This window comes from Leopardus geoffroyi, chromosome C1, assembly GCF_018350155.1.
Source record: "Leopardus geoffroyi isolate Oge1 chromosome C1, O.geoffroyi_Oge1_pat1.0, whole genome shotgun sequence".
Lineage (NCBI taxonomy): Eukaryota > Metazoa > Chordata > Mammalia > Carnivora > Felidae > Leopardus > Leopardus geoffroyi.
Window position 1 is genome coordinate 21,402,047 of NC_059328.1, and position 25,573 is coordinate 21,427,619.

The window sequence follows — 25,573 nt, forward strand, 5'->3', positions numbered from 1 at the left end:
CCTGCTTTTATTTTTTTATATTATTATTATTATTCTTGGCCCAGTCTTGGCTGCTCCTTTTTCTGCCACTAAAGCTAACTAACTAAAACCCTGCATGTGTGGTCATTATGAGAAACTCATGGCCATTCGTTTCAGTCCTGCACATACACCATGTCAGTTATGTTTCTTGTCATAGCCTTAAGATCAGGATTGTCCCTAAAGCAATATTGTCATAGGCAAACTGGAATCTCACCTCTGATTTCCAAAAAGATTTCATTTAAAAAGAATTTTTTTAAGTTTATTTATTTATTTTGAGAGAGAGAGAGAAAGAGAGAGAGAGCACGAGCACGAGCAGGGCAGGGACAGAGAGAAAGGGAGAAGATTCCAAGCAAACTGTCAGTGTGGAGCCTAGTGTCGGACTCGAGCTCACAAACTGTGAGATCGTGACCTGAGCTGAAACCAAGAGTTGGACACTTAACTGACTGAGCCACCCAGGAGCCCCAAGATATTTTTTTTTTTTTTATGTTCATTTATTTTGAGAGGGGTGCAGAGAGAGAAAGGGAAAGAGAGAATCCCAAGCAGGCCCCATGCTTTTGGTGTGGAGCCCAACGCGGCGCTCAACCCCTCAAACTGTCAAATCATGACCTAAGCCAAAATCAGGAGTCGGAGGCTTAACCAACTGAGCCACCCAAGTACCCCCAAAAAGATTTCATTTTTAAGCACTCTCTCTGTAATGCTCCAGGCCCCGTCCAGCGCTCCAAACCTAGGGTCTTGTGAAGGAAGAAAATAATCTGAAAAACAGATACAAGTAAGGTGTTAACACTTACTGTGTTACCTCCTCTGAACTGTTAATGTCCTGAGAGAGGAGGGCAGAAGGAGTGAAGTGTTTAGTAGAGAATGATGACTCCCTCACTAAAGATGGAACCCCCTGCTTCAGTGACATGGGAGGCAGTAATGTTAGCTGGGGAGGGCCTCCCCCACGCCAAGAGGATGACAATGGCAACAGCAGTAGGCCGCACCGGGGCCAGATCTCATGCATATTGAAAAGACATCCACATTTGTGTGTTTGTGTGTGTGTGCGCACGCATGTGTGAGTACGCACGCCTTTAGAGGTTTTGAGCTGGTTATGATCATCTCATTGAATTTTTGTCCTAAAATGATGTCAGCTTGGTTTGGTTGTTTTTCCCTGTTAGTTATTTATCTGTTACGGATTTTGATGTTTGGTGTCCATGTGATGATGTCCAGGAATCTGTCTGCATGATTGTTTATCATTGCTCTGATCTTTTCCAACTACCACAGGAAGAGAGGGGAAGGGACCTTATAGAGATTATCCTGAAATAATAAATTGGCTGTTCCTTTCCCTGTGTGCCTTTCATCGTATCACAGAAGAAGCAGGCCAGCCCACCGCAGACCCAGGCATGGTCATGGACAGTGTGGAAGCAGGAGACATGACGCCTCCCACCAAAAGGAAGAGCAAGTTCTCAGGCTTTGGCAAAATCTTCAAGCCCTGGAAGTGGCGGAAAAAAAAAAGTAGTGATAAATTCAAAGAGACATCAGAAGGTGAGATATTAAGATTTAAATATATGTTCTGAGTTAAAGAGTTTCTTATTTTAGAAGTACCTAACTTTTTCATTCTCTCCCCAAGCTATTAGAACCCCCTATTTGAAGAAGGAATTCAAGCTTTTAGAAATAAAACCCAGCGGTCACTCACTAAGCCTTATATACTGTAGCCTCATCCCCAGATTGCTATTTTAATGGGCTTAAAGTTTATCAAGTGATGAATAAGGATAGTTCCTTTTGGAAATGCTGCTTTCCCAATAACACAGGATATGAAATAAATTAAGTTTAAATTTGAAGTTAGTTTTCCTGTTCTTTCTTTCCAGAAGATAGAAAATTGAACCACATTATTCTTGGGTCTGTCAAGTTAGAATGCTTAATGTTGACCTTTAACTGCCACATTGCTGAGTGTTTTCCAATTTAATGTTAGTTTTAGAGCGGAAAATATCTATGCGAAAACCGAGAGAAGAGCTGGTTAAAAGAGGGGTTCTTTTGGAAGACTCTGAGCAGGGTGAGTTTGTAAATAAACTACATATGTCTGTCTCTGTACACTTGTTGTTTGATCCTGACTAGATATTTGAATTTTCTTTTGTTATTGATATTGTTGGGAGGGAGAAGAGATTCTTTAAAACTGTTCATGCATCTGGAATTTTTTTTTTTTAATTTCTATAAAAAGAGAAAAAACAACTCAGTGAAAGAATCTCCAGAAGCACTGGACAGTTCGCTAAAGAATACGTACAAATGGGGGCACCTGGCTGCCTCAGTCGGTGGAGCATGCAACTCATGATCTCAGGGTCGAGTTCCACCCTCATGTTGAGCATAGAGATTACTTAAAAAAAATTTTTTAATAGTTTAGCCTAAACTATCTATCCGTGAAACCTGGAGGTATGCATACCTATGTGCCAGCATGTCCAGAACTTGGTATATACTCAACAAAAACATGTATACATGGGTATCAGGAGACATATACATACAAATATGCTTGTAGCAACAATATTTACTAACAGTAGAACAAAATTGGAAAGAATCCAAATGTCTACTGATAATAAAACATAAAAACAATTTGTGGGGGCGCCTGGGTGGCTCAGTCGGTTAAGTGTCTGACTCTTGATTTCAGCTCAGGTCATGATCTCATGATACCTGAGATTGAGCCCTGCGTTGGGCTTTGTGCTGACAGGGCAGAGCCTGCTTGAGATTCTCTCTCTGTCCCCCTCTTTCTGCCCCTCCCCTGCTTGTGCTTCCTCTCTCTCTTTCAAAATGGATAAACATTAAAAAAAAAAAAGAATATCCAATAGAAGAAAAGATGGTTTCTTCAACAAATGGTGTTGGGAAAACTGGACAGCTACATGAAAGCTGGACAGCTACAGAAACTGGACCACTTCCTTACACTATACATAAAAATAAATTCAAAATGGATCAAAGACCAGGGGGCGCCTGGGTGGCTCAGTCAGTTGAACATCCAGGTCTTGATTTCAGCTCAGGTCATAATCCCAGCTTTGTGGGATCAAGCCCCGTGTCAGGTCTTGCAGTGAGTGTGGAGCTTACTTGGGATTCTCTCTCCCTCTGCCCCTCTTCCTGCTCTTGTGCTCACCCTCTGTCTCTAAATTTAAAAAAATTAGAAAAAAAAAAATTAAATAAAAAAAATGGAATAAAGACCTAAATGTGAGACCTGTAACCATAAAATTCCTAGAAGGGAATATAGGCAGTAATCTCTTTGGCATCTCCTATAGAAATATTTTTCTAAATATGTCTCCTTTGGCAAGGGAAACAAAAGCAAAATTAAACTATCGGTACTCCACCAAAATAAAAAGCTTTTGCATGTTAAAGGAAACCGTCAACAAAACAAAAAGATAACACGCCAAATGGGAGAAGATATTTGCAAATGATATATTCAGTAAAGGGTCGATATCCAATGAAATATGTAAAAAACTTCTACAACTCAACACCAAAAAAACAAATAACCCAGTTAAAAAATAGGCAGAAGACATGTATAGACATTTTTCCAAAGAAGACATACAGATGGCCAACAGATACAAGAAGATACTCAGCATCACTAATCATCAGGGAAATGCAAATCAAAACCACAATGAAATAGATACCACGGCATACCTATCAGAATAGCTAGAATCAAAAACAAGAAATAATAGGTGTTGGCAACGATGTGGAGGAAAAGGAACTCTCATACGCTGTTGGTGGGAATATAAACTGGTGCAGCCACTATGGAATACAGTTTGGATGTTCCTCAACAAAATAAAAATAGAATTACCATATGACCCAGTAATTCGTCTACTAGGTATTTACCCAAAGAAAACGAAAACACCATTTCAGAAAGATACATGCACCTCCATATCTATTGCAGCGTTATTTATAATAGCCAAGGTATAGAAACAAATGTCCGCCTATTAATGAATGAATAAAGTATACACACACATACAATGGAGTATTAGCCATTAAAAACAAATGAAATCCTGCCATTTGCAGCAATGTGGATGGATCTAAGGATATAATGCTAAGTGAAATAAGTTAGAGAAAGACATACCATATGATTTCACTCCTATGTGGAATTTAAGAAACAAATGAACAAAGGAAAAAGACACACCAAAAACAGACTCTTAAATATAGAGAATAAATTCGTGGTTGCCAGAGGGGAGGTAGGGGGTTGGGTCAATGAAATAGGTGATGGGGCTTAAAGAATACACTTATCACGATGAGTAGAGTATAGAATTGTTGAGTCATTATATTGTACACATGAAACTAACACTGGATGTCATTTAACTTGAATTTAAAAATACATTAAAAAATTTTTTTTAAAGAACTTTCAGGGGCGCCTGGATGGCTGAGTGGGTTGAGCATCCATCCGACTTTGGCTCAGGTCATGATCTCACAGTTCTCACATAAGTTCGATCAATCCACGTTGGGCTCTTTGTTGTCAGCACAGAGCCCACCTCACATCCTCTGCCCCCTCTCTCTGCTCCTCCCTCACTCGCAGTGTGCCCTCTCTTTCTATCTCTCAAAAATAAGTTTATTTATTTAAAAAATAAAAGAGGGGTGCCTGGGTGGCTCAGTCGGTTAAGTATCTGACTTTGGCTCAGGTCATGATCTCATGATTCATGAATTCAAGTCCCGCTTGGGGTGAGCTCCTGCCCTGCTTCGGCTGAACCCACAAGTCACGCTTGGGCTGAGCTCTGCTTTTCTCTCTCTCTCTCTCGCTCTCTCTCTCTCTCTCTTTCTCTCTCCCCCTCTGCACCTTGTCAGATTCTCTCTGTCTCTCTGCCCCTCACTCATTTGTGTCCTCTGAATGAATGAATGAATAAATGAATGAATGAAATTTAAAGTAGACAATCCTAAATAAATAACTTGAGAGATAACTGACCACTTTTGCATATATTTTCCTAGCACATGCTGAGTAGAAACCAATTAATAATGTGTCTTAACCTTTCACTGTATGGTTTTCAAAAGTAGCAGTCTTTTTTGGCTTTGAAATGAGTCCTTGGTTTATAATCTAGAAATCCTATTTTTGTTAAAGCTGGGCTGTATTAACATAGTGGCAATTTACTGCATTTGCATAGTTGTCAATTTGCTGCCTTGCCTGTTTTATTTTTTTATTTTTTAATGTTTATTTATTTTTGAGAGAGAGAGTGCGAACAGGGGAGGGGCCGAGAGAGAGGGAGACACAAGATATGAAGCAGGCTTCAGGCTCTAAGCTGTCAGCACAGAGCCCGATGTGGGGCTCAAACTCAAGAACGGTGAGATCATGACCTGAGCCAAAGTCAAATACTTAACCGACTGAGCCACCCAGGCACCCTGCTACCTTGCCTGTTTTAAAATAGTTGTCAGAATACTTTAGCTTGAGAAATATATTTTCATTTAGCACTCATTTGCTGTAGACTCTTCACTACTTTCAGCCCAAGCTCTACCTCTTACTGACACCGCATAGATAATGGTTCTGTTTAGTCTAGTAGAAAGTGGTGGGTTGGGTGAAGGAGACTAGTCTCTGAGAACTTATTTCTATTACTACTGTAAAAATCCAAATAATCTAGATCTGAATCATACACTCAAACAGGAAAGGGGAGAAAAGAGATAAGAAACGTTAGAAATCACCAGCTCTTCTCCCTGTCTGATCACACCAGTCCATCAGTTTTGCTCTTTTCTTTTTGACCTTGCAGGTGGTGAGGATCCAGGGAAATTGAGCCATGCCATGTTAAAGAATGGCCATACCACCCCCATAGGGAGTACCACATCTTCTAGTTCAGTCCCAGCAGATGAAGAGTCAGGAAGAATAACAAGTCTTAGGAAACCTGTTCCAGAAGAGGACCCAAAGAAGCGACTAGGTAAGAAACTCTCAGTTTTTGAGTGTAAGAGCCATGGATCAATCATTCTTGTTTAACTCAGGGTTTTGCTAGAGCCAGGGGGGGAAATAAAATCCGGAGGGAATTCTTTTCTCCTTTAGCAATTCCTCAACTAGTTGCAACTGTAAGTGGAATTTTCCCTTTCTCATTCTTGCATTCACAAAATACCTAATTTGTAATTCTCAAGGACGGAAGAGAATGTTAAGTGTCAGATACCCGGAGGACTTTTTTGCACTATACATTCCTCCTCTCCCACCTGTGGGATTCTGTGCCTCCTCCAGTTGCCCGGCCCTTGCGTGAAGAATCAGTCCCATACGGGCCTCTCTTACTTTGAGATTGTGATTGAGAGAATGTGTCCTATACTTTAAGTATGTTGAGGTTGGGGAACTTTGCCTGTAAACGAATCTACACGTTAAATAATGGAGGAAGTTGACCACAAGTCTATAGACGTGTTAGCTTTTTTCAGTCTATCTTGTTATTCTTTCTTCTCTTTTAAATCATATCTGTCATTATTACACAGGCTTGACTGGAAGCCAGCCTAATTCCGAAGCAGAGTCCGTTCCTGAGAATGTACCCAAACAGCCTTTACTTCCCCCTAAAAGACCCTTGTCCTCTTCTCACGAAGCAAACGAAGGGCAAGCAAAGGATGCCACTTCCTCTGGCGGCGCGGCAAGGTCCATCTCCTCCACCTCCACTGCCGCCTCCACCTCAGCACCTGCCGCCACCACTCCTGCCACCAACCCAGCAAAAACTGTTAGTTCCTCTGTCCCCCCCTCCCCAGCGCCCAGGACTCTGCCTGCCACTCCTGCCAGCACTAACACTACTGCCACCCCGAGCCTCACTCATACGGTCCCTGCCAAGCAGCCCCCTATCCCTCCCCCTAAACCAGCTCACAGAAATAGCAACCCTGTCATTGGTAAGTAAGTCTTGAGGTTTCCATTGCTCGGGTTTGGTTTGGTTTGATTTTGGATGGTTGTTTTATTGGAAAACTGGTATAATATTGATTTGGTCTGTGAGAGAGTTCTCCATGTCATGTCCCTTTGGATGCCCTCGGTATGGAGAAAAGTCTTGAAAATGAGGCAGATAACTAGGAATGAAAACAGACAGGGAGCAGGTATCACTAAAACTAAGCTCCAGTTTGGTCAGGAGTGGTGGGGAGTATCTATTTTCCTAAAACAGTGTTTCTGAAATACGGTTTATAGTTGGGGGACTGGATGTGAGGACCACAACAGGTTCTGACCTGCATGGAGAAAAGGGTTGTTTTTGGTTTTTTTTTTTTTAACCTACTTTAAACCACCAGCATCTGCCTTTCGCATGAGCCCAACAGATAAAAAGGTGATTGTATAGATGCCTGTGTAACTTATGATTCAGTGTCTGGCATGATACCTTCATGCAAACTGCAAAAGATATTATTCAAAGTGTCTTGATAAAATCATGTTTTTATCTTGGGAAGAGTCAAGAATGCTACTCTTAGTAAAATCAGTGGCAGAAGAAAGAAAACTTGGAAGATAACCAGCACACTTACCAGTTTAGTAAATTTTTTTTTTAAGTTTATTATTTATTTTGAGAGAGAAAGAGCTGGAGAGGGGCAGAGAGAAAGGGAGAAACAATCCCAAGCAGGCTCCGTGCTGTCAGTACAGAGCCCAAAACGGGGCTCAGTCTCATAAATTGTGAGATCAAGACCTGAGCCGAAATCGAGAGTACTGAGCCACCCAGGTGCCCCAATTTAGTACATTTTTTTATATTTACCTGAAGTCCTGTTTAGGTCTGCTTTTCTGTACATAATTGCGGACCTTCTTAGAGGAAATTATGAGAAGGGGAGGAGAGGAAAGAGGTAGTTTTTCAGGAAAAATAATACAAGGCTTAGTACTGCTTGAAGTTCTTGTTCGTGATTGAAGGGAGGAATAAAGTACGCTCGTTAAACAGTTAATACCGCCAACTTGTGTGGGTTGACAAGAACCCTGAAAAACAGGCTTAGAATTCATTGTGAGTATGACAGGTTGGAGTAGCTTGATTACAGAAAGGACGGTGGTTATTATTGTTATCACCAACCTAGATGGACAGTCTGTGTTGACTTATCTCTGAGGAACTTGAGCTGCTTTCATATACTTGGCTGTCAGAGCCTCCTTGTGAAGTAGGAAGCCGATTTTATCTATTATATGGCTAGGGCAATTATAACATGAAGAACTTGTGACTCACTCAGGGTTGCAGTTAATGAGAAATAGAAACCAAACATAGGCTTTTCAGCTCTTGAGCCCAGACTTCTGTCCTGTATACCAGTATTCTCAAACTGCTGTCTAGACAAGCTCTCTTCTCGATCAACCTAGAGGACTTGTGAAACAGATTGCTGGGCCCTGCCCTTAGAGTTTCTGAATCAGTAAGTCTAGGGTGGGCCTGAGAATTTACGTTTCTAATAAGTTCCCAGATGATGCTGATGCTACATATATGGGGACCACACATTGAGAACCATTGCTCTAAAGCAGTAATACATCACTCTTTTCGAGGTAAGACAATTATAAAAAATAATAATATGTGTACTGTAACCTGGGCTGAACCTTAGAGGCCATGTTGGCCTAAGGTGAATAGCCCAAAGCAATAGGTCTTGTGACTAGGGGATCAACATCAGTCCTGAGTGGTCCTCAGCAGAAGGAGAAAAATAGGAGAGTTTTTATAAGTTTTTATTAAGGCTAAATAGCTATGATTTAAAGGACTACCCTTTATTCTGAAATTATGACCTTCCTAATTCTTTGATGTTAAAAAGCCATTTCTTTCATGAAAGGATTCTGTTCACAAATGGTTTGCTTAGTATTAAGTCTTGGAAATACTAAAAATTGACAACCTGAGGTTGGTTGAGATTTTCATTTTAGTTTTATTGGTTCATGAGATCCAAACATTTGGAAACTACTGCTTTAGACATTGCTATGTCTACTGACAGGCATAACAGTGTTAGGACTAAGAACTAATTAGGACAGAGGGAGGACCATCATAAATAGCTGAACAGATGAAGGGAATTTGTAACCCCTCCAATGAGCATTCTGGCATCTTCCCCTCAAAACTACAACCAAGTGTCCTTGCAAGGATAAATATAAGACAGTTCACTTCCTTAACATTTTGAGGTATGTGTGAGTATATATATATATATATATATATATATATATATATATTCCTTAAATCACCAAAGATAATTTACCTTATCAATTCAAACAGTAAAATAATCAAATTTGGTCCCGTCAGGTGTAGATTTTGTTGCAAATGGAATTTATAACTGCTATTTTTAGAGAGGCAACAAAAGTCCAGTCTACCCAAAAATAATCTTTCATTGAAGCTAAAATTAATGTTTTTTTTAATTTTAATATTTAAAAGTAATATTTTTTGTGTGTGTATGCAATGTTTTTCTAGAAAGTCTTTTAAAAATTTAAGGGATGCCTGGGTAGCTCAGTCGGTTAAGCGTCCAATTTTTGGTTTCCACTCAGGTCATGATCTCATGGTTCTTGTTTTTGAGCCCCATGTCATTCTCCACACTGACAGTGTGGAGCCTGCTTGGGACTCTAATCCCTCTCTCTCAAAAATAAATAAACATGTTTTTTAATTTACTTAAGATATATAACACTGTATGTTATTTATACTGGAATTAAATTTTTAAGTGCATTTGGGCATTTATAATATATAAAAAGCTAAAGGTTATTAAAATAATACAAAGCTAGGGGCGCCTGGGTGGCTCAGTCAGTTGGGCATCTGACTTGGGCTCAGGTCATGATCTCACAGTTCATGGGTTCAAGTCCTGCGTCGGGCTCTGTGCTGACAGCTCGGAGCCTGGAGCCTGCTTCGGATTCTGTGTCTCCCTCTCTCTGCCCTTTCCCCTCTCATGCTCTGTCTCTCTCTGTCTCTCAAAGATGAATAAACGTTAAGAAAAAAAAAAAAAATTAAAAAAAAAATATAAAACTAATTTATTCACAATAAATTATGATTATCTCACATATGCAAGTAGGTATGCCTAATAAAATGTATATATAGTTAAAACTGAAAAAAAATACTTATGATAAATGACATTAAAACATTATCAAATTAGCTAGCTTTTTACTTTAAATGCTACCAGTAGAGTGGGACTTAGGGCAAGTAAATTTTTATTTCAGGGGACCTTGAGGTGTTGCTCTCTAGGTAAGACATCTGGAACCATTTGAAAATAAGTGGTGTGACCAAAATTAGGGTTTTGAGTGAAGGATGAGGGGTCGGTGATCAAGAGACCTACTATTTAATTACTTTGCAGGATTAGCTCCTGCGTGATATGATGATCCATTTCTTAAAGGCCATTTGGAGCCCTCCAAAGGGACTTTGCTGACTCAAAACCTCAGTCATTGTGGGCTTGGGGGAATGACATAGGGGTGCATACTGACCTGATACAAGGTAGGAGCCTCTAGTCTCATAAACGTGTATCGAGGATCCACTGTGTGCCAAGCACTATGCCCACCTCTGTGGATATGCTGATGGAAACAAGGAACCTGTAGTAGAGTGGGGAGTGCAGATGAAGGTTTGGCTGTAAAGGATAAGAGGTATGGACAGTAATAAGAATCACAAAGACAGTGGGATCTAAAGGATGGAGTCTAATGATAAGACCTGGGAACTAGCTGAGCCCCTGCCTGTGTGTTGTCTGATCTTGGCAGGTCACCTAATTCCTGTGGCTTCAGCTTTTCCTTCTGTAAAATGGTAAAGATAATCTCCCGTGTAAGGAGAATCTGAAGTTAAGGATAGCAGAGCACTTTGATTTTCTCAAAGACCTTTGTATTTGCTATAAAAAGTCAGGATGTCATTACTGCTAATTTTATAATGCAGAGCTGGGATATCTAGATGTTATTATTTATCAAGCTGTGGTAACAATGCCTGATAGTGTTTGGGTTTTTTTTTTTTTTTTTTTTTTTTTTAGGGCTACCTTCATGTCTAAGTTTTTTAATGGCATTCTGTTAGACAAAAAAACTTACCCACATTCTTTATCTCTTTATATTAACTTTATCTACCTCAAGTCATAAAAAGTTGTCATGTTAGAGCAAAGAAGTAAGAATTACTTTTCACCAGAGTATTAAGGTCGTGGTCTTCCTGCATGCCTGTACATTTATTAGGCTTCCTAGATACCTAAATACAAATTTCATTTCGGCACGCGATATCTAGGATGTGGCAAAGTCAAGAAATGGATTGGTTTGCCTAAAAGCTGAGAGTAAGCTCAGTTCTAATCTAGGCCTTAGGCTGTCCCCTCATTGTGAAGCCATCTTAAATTGAGGTGTTATTCTCTCTTTTCCAGCTGAACTGTCCCAGGCAATAAACAGCGGTACATTGTTATCAAAACCATCCCCACCTTTACCACCAAAGAGAGGCATTCCGTCAGCCTTGGTACCCACCTTGGAGTCTCCTGCCACCGCCACCGCCACAAAAGCACCATCTGATCAGAGAGAAAAGAGCACATGCTCTGTGGGCTCTGAACCACTGTTGATGATCCCACCTCTCTCTCCGTCCCCACCGCTGCCTACTCATACACCTCCTGAACCCCCACGGTCCCCTCCATTCCCTGCTAAGACTTTTCCAGTTGTGCCAGAAATTGAGTTACCACCGTCCTTAGACCTACCCCAGGAGGTTTCCCAGCAGGAAGATCAGAAAAAGGAAGTGCCTAAGAGAATGTTGGACCACAGCTTTGGAGAGCCCCATGTACCCTGTAGGCTGCCTCCACTCCCACTGCATATCCGAATCCAGCAGGCCCTGACCAGCCCGCTTCCCATGACTCCTCCCTTGGAGGGCTCTCACAGAGCTCACTCCTTGCTCTTTGAGTACAGTGACAACTTTTCTGAGGACAGCAGCACCCTAGGTCGGACCAGGTCACTTCCCATCACTATTGAAATGCTGAAAGTGTGAGTGCCTTTAAAGCTCGCCTTTTGTTTCCTCTTCTTTAGTCTAGGTAGCCCTTCTGGGGGAAAATTACTTATAAAAAGAAAATGTGAATAAATTTAAAGTAAGAATACTTAACAAATAAGACATGTTCTAAAGTTTGGACATTATTTACTCTGCTGATTTCTATAACATTGTTTCCACAGCAGTCACAAACATCTGTACTTGAAAATTAAAACCACTTTATTTTTTGTACGTGATACAAGGGAGGCAGTGTAACAGGGTACTTAAGGAGCATTGATGTTGGAGTAAAATAGCTCTGGGTTCAAATCCCACCTCCACCTCTTCCTGGCTTGTAGTAGTGTACGTTACTTAACTTTTCTGCTCTTGAGCTGTCTACCCATAAACGGAGTAATCCCCACCCATAGGCTTGTGAGGATGAAATTCGACAAATCTGAAAGTCTGGGACCTGGCACCTGAACTCGGTGGAGCGGGACAGAGAGCAGTCTGGAGAAAAAGAAGGGAGCTCTGAAAGATAGCTCAGTGTTCCAGCCTCATAGACTGGACCTGGCCATTGTATTCTTTCCCTCATCTGTCCCCAGACACCTTGCCTTTTTAAAATTCCAACGATGTGTGACTAAAGGTTAACACTTTTTGGCCATTTGGAGATTTGCCTTGCTAGCTAAAAGAATTGTTACAGAGCTGTTGCGGCATACTGCTAATTAGTTGCTTTGCCATAATCTTTGTACCTGCGGGCATAATTTTTTTACTTCCTGGAAAGAGACCGTTTAGGAGTTCAAGATAGACTAAGTCACAGTTTTATGCCTGCACAATAGAAAGGGGAGAAGTTAGTTTTCATCTTTGCTTCTTTGGATTAGATTATCATCTTGTCCCACTCCATTGTTAAACCAAGGGAAATAAATGGGTTAAATGTCTTTATTGCATATCTTCCATGAGCCAGATACAGTCTTAGATGCTCTGTGGTCTTCTCACTTAATCAGCCCAAAGCAGACTTGAATCTCACATGTGGATCATTAGGGCCCTGTGTGCCAAAACACTAATACAGTCTAGAATTTATCTGTTTGTCACAACAAGCCTCGGAGGTAAGTATCATTCACATTTACAGAAAAGCTAAATAACTTACAAGCTATGAATAAGTTGTAGAGCTAGGATTTAAACCCAGAGCCTTTTAGATTAATAGCTGCTAAAAAGTTTCTTAGCAAGATGGTTAAAGTTAAGGGAAGGAATAAATTTTTTCATTTGTGGAGTTTTCCATAGTTATTCAGTAATTGGCTATGCAAATCAGTTACCTGTTATGTTTCTGAAAGGAAAACATAATTATGTTCATTTGTTAGTCCAGACGATGAAGAGGAGGAGGAGCAGACCCCCCCATCTGCATTCACTGAAGATGTGGCATCTACCTCAGTTGTTCCCAAACTGCCACGGTGTCTGCAGGAAGAGGAGGAAGAGAAGGAGAGTGACTCTGATTCAGAAGGTCCCATTCAGTACCGAGATGAAGAGGATGAAGAGGAGAGCCATCATAGTAAGAAAGGGAAAAGCACAGGAGAGAATTATTTTACCGATAAAGCTGCTCTTAGCAAATATAAGACGAATGGAAATAGGCACTCTCTCCCATCAGGTCATCTGGTAACTGATACTGGAGGCCATTGTGAAGGAGCCTTGTCCCTGCTGTTCCCACTGTTCTAACAAGGCAGTGAGAGAGAGCCAAGTAGATTGAGTCATACAGGTTTTTATTTGTTTGTGATTGAAAAATTATTTACCTTGATGGTATTAGAGAATTAGCAGAAGAAAGTTGGTATTTGAGCTGCATTGAAAAGACATAGTGATCCTCTGCTTTAGTCTCATGAACTTACTGTGTCCATGGGGCAAAGAAAAAAATCCATGTTCATGTACGCAAATCTGCAGATAATGGAATCCTGATTCCTAAAAATGAGAAGGCAGCTTTAAGAATAGGAATCTTGGGGGTGCCTGGGTGACTCCTCAGACATTCGACTTTGGCTCAGGTCATGATCTCACGGTTGGTAGGTTTGAGCCCTGCATCAGGCTCTGTGCTGACAGCTCAGAGCCTGGAGCCTGCTTTGGATACTGTGTCTCCTTCTCTCTCTGCCCGTCCCCTACTTTTAATGCTTTAAATAAGCATTAAAAAAAACTTAAAAAGAATAGGAATCTTGGGGTGCCAGGCTGGCTCAGCCCGTGGAGCATATGACTGTTGATCTCAAGATCATGAGTTCAAGCCCCATTTTGGGTGTAGAGCTTACTTTAAAAAAAAAAAAAAAAAAAAAAGAATGGGAATCTTAGGTGTGTTAATGCAAATGCCTTTGTGTTGTAATTCAGAGGGCTATCCCATGTTTAGATTCTTGTTCTTCTAGCAACCTTCTTTAGAAGGAATTTAGAGAAATGTAGAAGACAGAAGGTATCTTTAGCCCAACTGAATCCATCTGGCTAATTAGATTTTTAGAGGTCTTCAGCTTTACCCCCCACCTCTACATTAGCTGAGTTACCTGGAGGCCAAGTAGAAAGCTGAGAGTTGCCATACTGTTTGTTCAGACTCTTGCCTAGTTCCAAGTGAGGTTGGTTGAGCCTTAGTGTCTACTTTTTTTTCTTTCCCTTGTGCAAAGGTGCTCTGGCCAACAAAGTGAAGAGGAAGGACACACTGGCAATGAAGCTGAACCACAGACCCAGTGAACCAGAGCTGAACATGAATTCCTGGCCTCGGAAAAGCAAAGAGGAGTGGAATGAAATACGGCACCAGATTGGGAACACACTGATCCGGTAGTTCTTTGCTTAGAATACATGGATTTTATTTGATTTGGCCAGTAGGTGTGTTAGATACTTACTTTGTGGTGCATTCACTTACCTTTTTTTCTTTTTTGATTTTAGAAACAGCGTAATTTTTAAAAATACACATTGTACACACTTGGATATCCTCTTGGAACTTGAAAATTAAGGAACCAAATGGCTCTTGGAGCTTTAAACCATGAGATAGACATAAATACGGCTTTTAAATTTTCTAGGGGAGCCTGGGTGGCTCAGTCAGTTAAGTGTCTGACTTCGGCTCAGGTCATGATCTCACGGTTTGTCAGTTTGAGCCCTGCATCGAGCTCTCTGCTCTCTGCATAGTCTACTTTGGATCCTCTGTCCCCTTCTTTCTCTGTCCCTCCCCCACTGCCTGTACTCACATTCTCCCTCTCCCTCTCTCTCTGTCTCTCTTTGTCTCTCTCTCTCTCAAAAATAAATAAAGATAAAAAAATAAAAGTTTCTAGAGAATCTGTCTCAGTCAGTAGAGTATATGACTGTTGATCTGGGGCTCCTGAGTTCAAGCCCCATATTGAGCATGGAGCTTACTTAAAAAAAAAATTTTTTTTTTTTTTTTAGTTTCTAGAGAATTCACGTGGTTCCCAGGCCAGTAAGACTCCTCTGTCATTTATCCAGTTACTCAGCTATGAGGTGTCAACCCAATTAAAGATCACACCCATATTTTTCATTGTATCTATTTCACATGTTCCACGTATCTGCCTTTGAAATTTCAAAGTGTTAGTATATTTTTCAAGTCAGGTGGAACCAAAAGCATAGAGAAACTGAATGCAGGCCAGGTTCCTGCACATGTAATGTACACAAAGTCCAGGTATATAGATAGCTGTTGGACCAACTCAGATGTTTCTCTTGGTAGAGTGAGGAAAAGGAAGTGGAACTCTTGGCATATTCTTAACAAAATAATTAACTTAGGGTGTTCATTAATTGAGATCTATTCTTTCCTGCCTCAGACACCTGGCTTTGCTATTGGCCAGGATGGCAATCTTAATGCAGAACTGTGGCTGTCTGGGTGTCAGCAAGAGACTATCAACAATAGGAATTAGTTTAGAATGAGAATCTTTGACAACAGATTTCTTTTTCCAGGGCGCCTGGGTGGCTCAGTTGGTTAAGCGTCCTTCTTCAGCTTAGGTCATGATCTCGCAGTTTGTGAGTTCGAGCCCTTCATCAGGCTCTGTGCTGACAGTTCACAGCCTGGAGCCTGCTTCAGATTCTGTGTCTTCCTCGCTTTCTGCCTCTCTCTCTCTCTCTCTCTCTCTCTCTTTCTCTCTCAAAAATAAATAAAACATTAAAAAAATATTTAAATATTTACAGGTAAATCTGACAAAAGATTGTGTAAGACCTGTACATAGCAGGATATAATAAAATCCTGCTGAAGAAAGTAAAGAAGAATTAAATAAATGGAGAGAAATACCATGTTCATGGGTCGGAAGTCTCAAGTATCATAAGATATCAATACATACAATTCCAATCAAACTAACCCCCAGAAGGCTTTTTTTTTTTAATTGGCAAACTAATTTAAAAATTCTTATGGAGGGGCGCCTACGTGGTTCAGTCGGTTGAGCATCCGACTTCTACTCAGGTCATGATCTCACAGTTCATGAGTTTGAGGCCTGCATTGGGCTCTGTGCTAACAGCTCAGCCTGGAGCCTGCTAAGGATTCTGTGTCTCCCTCTCTCTCTGCCCCTCCCCCACTCATGCTCTGTCTCTCTCTCAAAAATAAGTAAACATTTTTAAAAAATAAATAAAATAAAATAAAATTCTTATGGAAATATAAAATACACTAGAATAACCAAAGCAACTATGAAAAAGAACAGGGTTAGAGGACTAACACAATATGATTTAAGACAGATTATAGGGGTGCATGGGTGGCTCATTTAAGTAAGCGTCCAACTTCAGGTCAGGTCATGATCCCACAGTTTGTGGGTTTGAGCCCTGCATCGGGCTCTCTAATGTCAGTGCAGAGTCTATTTCGTATACTCTGTCGCCATCTCTCTCTGCCCCTCCCCCACTTGCTCTCTGTCTCAAAAATAAACTTAAAAAAAAAAAAAAGGATATAGGGGCACCTGGGTTGTTCACTTGGTGTCCAACTTCTGCTCAGGTCATGATCTTATGATTCGTGAGTTCAAGCCCTGTATTGGGCTCTGCACTGGTAGTGCAGAGCCTGCTTGGGATGCTCTCGCTCTCTCTCTCTCCCTCTCCCTCTGCCCCTCTCCCACGTTCACTCATGCACTCTGTCTCAAATAAACTTAAAAAAAATTTTTTTATGAAGATTATAAAGCTGAAGTAACCTAATCAGTGTGGTGTTGACATAAAGATAGATAAACTGCATGGAAAAGAGAGCCCAGAAATACACCCACCCGTATATGTACAGCCCATTTTTGACAGAGGTACAAAGATAATTTCATGAAGAAAGGATGGTCTTTTCAACAAACGGTGCATAAAAATTACTTCAGTCCTTGCCTTGCATCATATACAAAAAATTAACTCAAAATGAATCCTGCATTTAAATATGAGAGCTAAAGCTACAAAACTTCTGGAAGAAGTTAAAGATTTCTCAGCCATGATCTCAAAAGCATGATTCTTAAGAGAAAAACATTGATGAACTGCACTTCATCTAAATTAAACATTTTTGTCCTTTGAAAGACACTGAAGAGAAGGTAAAAAAACAAGCCACAAACTGGCAGAAAATATTTGTGAATCATGCATCTGACAAAGGTCTTATATCTAGGAAGAACTCACCAAACTTAATAAGAAAACAACAACCCAATTCTTAAAAGGTGGGGAGAAGATTTCAAAGAAGATACACAGATGGCAAATAAGCATATGGAAAGATGCTCAACATCCTTAGTCATTAGGGAAATGCAGATTAAAACCACAGTGAGAAACCACTCCAAGCCCACTAGGCTGGCTAAAATTGTACAATTTAAAAGACTAACAATACCAAGAGTTGCTAAGGATGAGGAGCAGCTGGATTCTCATACACCGGTGGTGGTACGAGTGTAAAATAGTAGAACTATTTTAGGAAACAATTTGTAAATTTCTTTTAAAAAATCAAATGTATGATCCAGCTATTCCATTAGCTATTATTTCTAATAGCCACCCTAAAAAAAATAGAAACAACATAAATATCCATCACAGGGCAAATGGATGAACAAATTGTGGCGTGATCATTCAGTGGAATACTGCACAGGAAAAAAAAAGCAACAAACTGTTTATGATGCTACAACTCGGATAGAGCTCAGTAATTAAGCTGCAAGAGGGTTGACAAAAAAAAAAAAAAAAAAAGCACATACTATATTGTTTTATATAAAATTTTTTTAGGGGAGCCTGGGTGGCTCAGTCAGTTGAGCGTCCAGCTTCGGTTCAGGTCACGATCTCACGGTTTGTGAGTTCAAGCCCCATGTCGGGCTCTGTGCTGACAGCTCAGAGCCTGGAGCCTGTTTCGGATTCTGTCTCCCTCTCTCTCTGCTCCTCCCCCACTCGTGCTCTGTCTCTGTCTCTGTCTCTGTCTCTCTCTCTCTCTCTCTCTCTCAAAAATAAATAAAACATTTAAAAAAATTTTTTTTCTATTTTTTTAATGTTTTATTTATTTTTGAGAGAGAGAGAGAACACGAGTGGTGGAGGGTCACAGAGAGAGAGACACAGAATCTGAAGCAGGCTCCAGGCTCTGAGCTGTCAGCACAGAGCCCGACATGGGGCTCGAACTCACAACTGTGAGATCGTGACCTGAGCTTAAGTCAGACACTTAACCGACTGAGCCACCCAGGTGCTCCATATATAAAATTTTAGAAATTGAAAACTATAGGTACATAAAGCAGGTTTATTTGCTGGAGGCAGGGAGATTGAAATTATAAAATGGAAATGAGGGGTCTCTGGGTGGCTTAGTTCGTTCATCATCCCACTCTTGATTTTGGCTTAGGTCATGATCTAACAGTTCATGAGGTCAAGTCCCGTATCAGGTTCTGTGCTGACAGTTCAGGGCCTGGAGCCTGCTTCAGATTCAGATTAAAAAAAGAGGGAGAAAGAGAGAGAGACAACTTTAAATTCCAGTAGTTGCAAAATCACTGGTTTAAAAATCAAAAGAAAGATATCAGAGTCGTGAGAAGGATTGTAAAAATATATATATATTAAAATCTCAGTCCTCATTCTGGTTTTCTGAGTTAGAATTTCTGTTACGTGTCTTGAGGGCCTGTGCTCCTTCCGCAGGTCTGTTTGGGAGCTTCCAGTCCAGTGCAAACCTTCACTTCACAGATGAGTACACCCAGGATCTGACTGAGCTCTTCTGTGGTGACAGGGCTCGTTAATATCAGAGCTAGCATTGGAATCTTTTCCTCCTGTTTGCATTACAGTTTCTTTTTATGTTCTAATATCCATGTTAACACTTTCAACATGAAAATTGTTTCATAAACAATCAGATAAACAAATGAAATACCAAAACAGTTTGAAAATGTATTGCTTTCGTGCTAATGTAGGGGCTAATATAAACTGAGAGCAAAACAATTCTGAATAAGTGGAATTGGGATGTTTAACATGGGCAATACCCTTATTTATCTCCTTTTTAGACGACTGAGTCAAAGACCAACAGCAGAAGAACTAGAACAGCGGAATATACTACAACGTGAGTCCAGCTCTGGGCATAAAGTTGTACAGCTTTTCTTTGTAGATTTCTGACTTTAAGGCACATACTAGAGTAGAGAAGAGAAGCATTTTCTGCAAGGGCCAAGGAGAGGGTGTTCGGCCCAGGAAGGACTATTCATATCTTTTCTCTGGAAGGAACAGAACTCCCCCAAGCTTCCTTTACAAGATATCAGTATAGTATTGCTTAGTGTACTGGGAACCTCCAGAAAATGTTGTTCCGATATTCTCACAGTATCCTGAGACCTGCTTTGGCCATGTGGGAGGATTTGACAGCATGTGGCAGATACTGCCCAACTTTCCTCCTCAGGGAAGTGAGGTTGTGGCTGTGCACCTTCCTATTCCTAGTGGACTTTGAGGGCTAGGGCCCAAAGCGAGGCCCAGATGCAGGAGCCTTCCTGTCTTTTTCATTTTTTAAGACTTTGGTACATCTAAAGTCACAAAATAAGACCATGTGTTTCATTTACTTTCTATGTGCATAATTACCTTCCTAAAATAACATTCAATCTGATACACATTTGATTTAGTTTTCCAGATTATAGGATGAATTTTGCCCTTAAAATCCACCACACTGAGAGGATTAGGCTTCATAGAGTTACTTGTGGGCATGCTCAGTCTGCCCAGTCCATCCCCCCTGTTCCCTCATCACTATGTGGATATATACAGCTTAGTCACTAAGTGAATTTTAAACTTAGAAACCTTTGTAGACATATCACATGAAACTTAGTGTGATTTCCATTCTTCATTCTTGGGGGTTGCTCTTGAGCAAGAATCTGCAGAGTTTTTCTAAAGGGCACATAGTAAATATAATCACTTAAAAATGTAAAGATCAGGGGCGCCTGGGTGGCTCAGTCAGTTAAGTGTCCAACTCTTGATTTCAGCCCAGGTCATGGTCTCATGGTTTGTGAGATCAAGCCCTATGTTGGGCTCTGTGCTGACAGTGTGGAGCCTGCTTGGGATTCTCTCTCTCCCTCTCTCTGCCTCTCCCCCTCTTCCCCTCTGCCTGCGCACAGGTGCAGGCACTCTCTCAAAATAAATAAACGTAAAATAAATAGTTAAAAAATATAAAGATCATTATTAGCTCATGGACAGTAAAAATACAGGCAGCTGGCTGGATTTGGTACCATAGTGCTGCTGACCCTCGCTCCTAAGTATTTGACTCTACCAGTTGACAAGAAAATTATCTTGATTGTCCATCCCCAAAGTTAGTATTTTATTCTGACTTGGAGCCTATAAGAAATATCTGCCGTGTGATTACTGAATACTTTGATATGCAAATGGCCATTTTGAAGTAATATTCTTTGTTTTGGACTATTGACTGTAGCTAAAAATGAAGCTGATCGGCAGGCAGAAAAACGAGAGATTAAACGTCGTCTTACTAGAAAGGTATGTAGCCCAGCTATTCGGTTTCAGTCTGTCTACTGACCACGTATCTTGTATTTGAATGACCTATTTGGTTAGAAAGAAACGTTTGACTTGAATTGCCATAGGTTGCTATGAAAATGTAATACATGATGCAGATACTGAAAACAACACAACATTATCAAGAGCATTTTTGGGGCGTGCCTGGGTGGCTCAGACTGTTAAGTGTCTGACTTCAGCTCAAGTCATGATCTCACAGTTGATGACTTCGAGTCCTGCATCCGGTTCTCTGCTGTCAACACAGCCCACTTGAGATCCTCTGTCTTCCTCTCTATACCCTTGCCCTTCTCATGCTCTCTCTCTCTCTCTCTCTCTCTCTCTCTCTCTTTCTTTCTTTCTCTCTCTCTGAAAAATAAACATTTTAAAAAAAAAGCACTTTGGGGGCACCTGGGTGGCTCAATCAGTTAAGTATCTGACTTCGGCTCAGGTCATGATCTCACAGTTCGTGGGTTCGAGCCCCATGTCGGGCTCTGTGCTGACAGATCAGAACCTGGAACCTGCTTCAGATTCTGTGTCTCCCTCTCTCTCTCTGCCTCCCCCCCACTCACTTTCTGTCCTCTCTCTCTCTCTCAAAAATATTTAAAAAAATTTTTTTTTGAAAAGCACTTTTATCCCATTTTTACTATTTAAAGAATGCCTGGCACAAGGTGCTCCATTAATGTTTGCATAAATTCTGACCTTTTATTTGGTAAACCTGGGATTTGATGTAGACTCTAAAACCTGTTGAAGTAATAGAGACGGTAACAGAAGGAGTGTGTAGCATTCAATTTTGCAAGGCACACTGGTGTTTTCTAATCAGAAGGAACTGAACTGACCCTTAGTGATACCAGAAGTATCACTACCAGAAGTATATACCAGAAGTATAAAAACACCAACTGTGATTTGTTCTTGGTCCCAGATCGAATGGGGTAGAATCTTTTCTGTCCTAGACCTGTGTTGGCTTTTAAGCTTTTTCCTTTCCTTCCCACAATAATAGTTTGTAATTGCCTCCTGTAGATTCTGATTTGGCCTGAACTCTCTAGATATTTCTTAAAACTTACAGGAATCCCCAGAAGAGCAAAGGATCTAGACGGTTTCTTCCTGATTTCTCCCACTTTTCCCCTTCCCCAGGAACAGAGGAATTATCCTTGTTAGATTGAGGGGAGCTCAGTCTAGAGGCCAGAGCTGGACTCACTGCCTTCAGATTGAGCAGGTTACCTGACTATGCAACCTTAAATCCTGATTCGTTACCAGATCTCGGCATTATTCATAATAAAAGGAAATTCACCCTTTATATTACCCACTAGACCTTGCTTTCATATTAAAGGTATTCGCTTCCTAATGTATTATATGTTAGTGTCTAGCTCTGATCCTTTTGTTCCCCAAAATGTAGTCCACAGACCAGCAGCATTGGCATCACCTGGGAGCTTGTAGAGATGCGGAATCTCAGGCCGCACCTCAGACCTTAATCAAAATCTACATTGTAACCAGATCCCCAAATGCTTTGTATGCATATTAAAGTTTGAGAAACACCGGGTATACTGGTTATACTGGTTTATAGCTATGGTTCTCAATGTTAGCTGTGGCATTCAGGAGCTTTAAAAAAAAAAACAAAAACAAGGGGCCTCTGGGTGGCTCAGTCGGTTGAGCATCAGACTTCGGCTCAGGTCACGATCTCATGGTTGACAAGTTTGAGCCCCGTGTCGGGCTCTGTGCTGACAGCTCAAAGCCTGGAGCCTGCTTCGGATTCTGTGTCTTCCTCCTCTCTCTCTGCCCCTCCCTTGCTCATGCTCTGTCTGTCTCTGTCTCAAAAATAAATAAACATTAAAAAAAATTTTTTTTAAACAAAACCTCCCAATACCCAGAATCTTTGGGAATGGACCCAGGGATCAGTCGTGTTTAAAGGTCCCCAGGCAATTCCAGTGTGCAGTAAGGTTGAAGCGCTGGGTTAGAGGCGGTTTGAATGCATGATTGATGCCTCATCCCTGGCATAATGAATTAAGAGGCTCCATTTCTTTCAGCTCAGTCAGAGGCCGACTGTGGCTGAACTACTTGCCAGGAAGATTCTGAGATTTAATGAATATGTGGAAGTAACAGATGCTCAAGATTATGACCGGCGAGCTGACAAACCTTGGACCAAACTGACCCCTGCTGACAAGGTGCCTGTTTCTGTGTGTGTGTGTGTGTGTGTGTGTGTGTGTGTGTGTGTGTGTCTATTTGAAGAATCTAATACACTAACTAGAAGGGGAAAACATAATATTTTTACTTTTTGATATGTTAAATTTCTAATCAAGATATAAAATGCCAAGATGTACGAACCAAAACTTTATACTAATGACTCCATCACCACCACCATCACCACAACCAAAAAAAAAAAGAAAATCCTTGCTCCATCACAGAGTCCACAAATCTGGAAGGAAATAAAACACATTTTAATGGTGGTTATTTCTGTTGGAGGGAGTTTGGGTGGTCTGTTTTAGTAATGACCTGTATTTCACTTGTATAACAGGAAAAGCATTTTTACATGTTGTAAAAGTATAAAACTATACAAAAAATTATAAACTATAAAAGTTACACTATCTCTTTTTAGCTCTCTAGGTGTTCTGATGTAACTAGAGAGATTCGGTTTATTATGAGATAAATAGTGTTAAGAAAGGCGACATGTACCAGGCTCGGCGTGTGCACCTGGCTCCTTTGCTCGCTCCGGGTTGCCTGCTATGGGTTGCAGTGACTCATGAAGTTAATAAGCACAAGCGAGAATAAATGGCAAATGACACTGCTATATGTACTATGGCCGACAGAAGATGCTAAAACATTTTTGTTTCTACTCCACAGGCTGCCATAAGAAAAGAATTAAATGAATTTAAAAGCTCAGAGATGGAGGTTCATGAAGAGAGCAAACATTTTACACGGTGAGCGCCAAATACTGTGAGCTAAGTAGAGCTCTACCACAAAACAGACACAACAGAGTTGTCCAGATGGGAAGGACTCGTAATGCCATCATTAAAAGAAGGAGACAGCATGTTGACTGCAAGAAGACTACATTCAGAGACAGGGATGACAACTAAGAGGCAGTAGGAAATGCCTATGCTGAGTGTGGCATTTTACGTATATTATTTAATCCTTGCGATAACCCCACAGGCTTTCTTAATATCCCCATTTTGTTGATGAAGAAACAGGCCCAGGAGCACCTGACTGGCTCAGTCGGTTGAGTGTGACTCTTGATCTCAGGGTCATAAGTTCAAGCCCCACGTTGGGTGTGGAGCTTATCTAAAACAAGAGAAGAGAAGAGAGAAGAAACAAAATGAAACAGTCCCAAAAAGGTTAAGTAAGTTGCAGAACCAGGAGTGGAAAAAGGAATGACTGGTGGAAAGCCCCTGGGTGCTCTCTTCCTGTGCCTCAGTGTCCCAGGTGTTGTATAAGGAAATTGTTGCTAAGTTAGACAGTATCTCACCCTCTCTGGTTTCGGTTATTTCTAGCACTGCTGATCTTACCAATTTAGTATATAAACTTCATTTTAGTTCCTGTCTTCATGAAACAAGCCAAGAAGTATTTTGGTGTGGAATTACTATTGTGATTAAGGACCCACCTAAAGAATCAGCTGGCTACAAATGGAATCAATGAAAGTATATAGGTGACTCTCAGAACATTTATAAAGAGAGGCTAGGAGCACCTGGCTTGCTCAGTCAGAAGAGCATGCGACTCTTGATCTTGGGGTCATGAGTTCAAGCCCCACGTTGGTTGTAGAAATTACTAAAAGTAAACTTAAAAAAAAAGAAAAAAGGTGGGGTGCCTGGGTGACTCAGTTGGTTAAGCCTCTGACTCTTGGTTTTGGCTCAGGTCATGATCTCATGGTTCATGAGATTGAGCCCCATGTTGGGCTCTGCACTGACAGTGCAGAGCCTGCTTGGAATTCTCTGCCCCTCCCCTGCTTGCATGCTTTCTCTCTAAGTAAATAAACTTTTTTTTTTTTTTTTTAAAGAGGTTAAATGAAGGAAAATACAATGACAATTACAGTTTGCTATAAAAAGAAGCAAGCAAGCAAAGTTGGAAAATAAAATAATTGTTAAACGTTTTTCCATCACAATCCAGGCAAATGGTTCTTTTAATTACAGAATTTTTTTGTACCGAACTGAGATAGTAGAGAAGGCAAATTTTGTTTGAGAGAGACAGAGCACGAGTGAGTGAGTGGGGGGCAGAGGGAGAGAGAGAATCTTAAGCAGGCTCTACGCTCAGCGTGGGAGAGAAGGCACATTTTTTGAACAGCCAGTAACACTATTCAGGGCAATGTAATATGAACTCAGATAACAAGCCAAATTTGCCAGCAAGAAGACTGTGCTCTAATCTGGAAAAAGACCTGTGCACTACTAAATATATAGTGCAATCAATATGATAAATGCCCCAGTCATTCTAACTCCTAAATCGGCCAGATTTCGTATCCCAACTCCCACCATTTTCTGGCTATGTCAGTGTTAGCCATTCTCATTGTTGTTACAATAATAATAAAGTACTATAGCGAGCAACAATAAAAGAAAGAGTCATAGAGATGATGCCACTTAGGCTGGATCTTAAAGCACGTGAAAGAATTTATTTGAACAAGAAGGAAGGAACCAGCATTACCAAGCAGCATCATAAGCAGAGGGACCAGCATTAACAAGGCTATGGGAGGTGAGCCAAGTGCACACTATCTCTGGGTTACGGAAAATGTCACGGAGCAGGGGACACATGGGAGCAGTGTGGTGAAGAGGAGACCAACACAATGGGTTAGGGTCACACCCTGAAGAGCTTTGACTGTTATGCTAGGACACTGGAACCACTGGAATTCTGAGCGTTTCAGGTGGAGCTCTGGTGGATCGATGGAAGGTGACGTAGTAGGACAAAGAAACTAGCAGCAAGGAAACCAGGCAGGAGGTAACTAAACTAGGGACGCTTGGCTGGCTCAGCCA

The 25,573-nt window shown here is 40.9% G+C and overlaps 1 protein-coding gene across 15 annotated transcripts in view; it reads left to right on the forward strand.

Annotated features, from left to right (window-relative positions):
* The window catches only part of LOC123597470 (mediator of RNA polymerase II transcription subunit 18), a 134,815-nt gene that overhangs the window by 105,772 nt on the left and 3,470 nt on the right, over positions 1-25,573 (forward strand). For all 15 annotated transcript variants that reach the window (XM_045476296.1, XM_045476301.1, XM_045476302.1 and 12 more), the window contains 11 exons: positions 1,366-1,539; positions 1,967-2,047; positions 5,703-5,867; positions 6,406-6,801; positions 11,179-11,779; positions 13,112-13,299; positions 14,396-14,549; positions 19,154-19,209; positions 20,551-20,612; positions 22,649-22,786; positions 23,463-23,539. In XM_045476296.1, the coding sequence (XP_045332252.1) occupies positions 1,366-1,539; positions 1,967-2,047; positions 5,703-5,867; positions 6,406-6,801; positions 11,179-11,779; positions 13,112-13,299; positions 14,396-14,549; positions 19,154-19,209; positions 20,551-20,612; positions 22,649-22,786; positions 23,463-23,539 (2,092 nt within the window). The remainder of the gene's footprint in view (positions 1-1,365; positions 1,540-1,966; positions 2,048-5,702; positions 5,868-6,405; positions 6,802-11,178; positions 11,780-13,111; positions 13,300-14,395; positions 14,550-19,153; positions 19,210-20,550; positions 20,613-22,648; positions 22,787-23,462; positions 23,540-25,573) is intronic.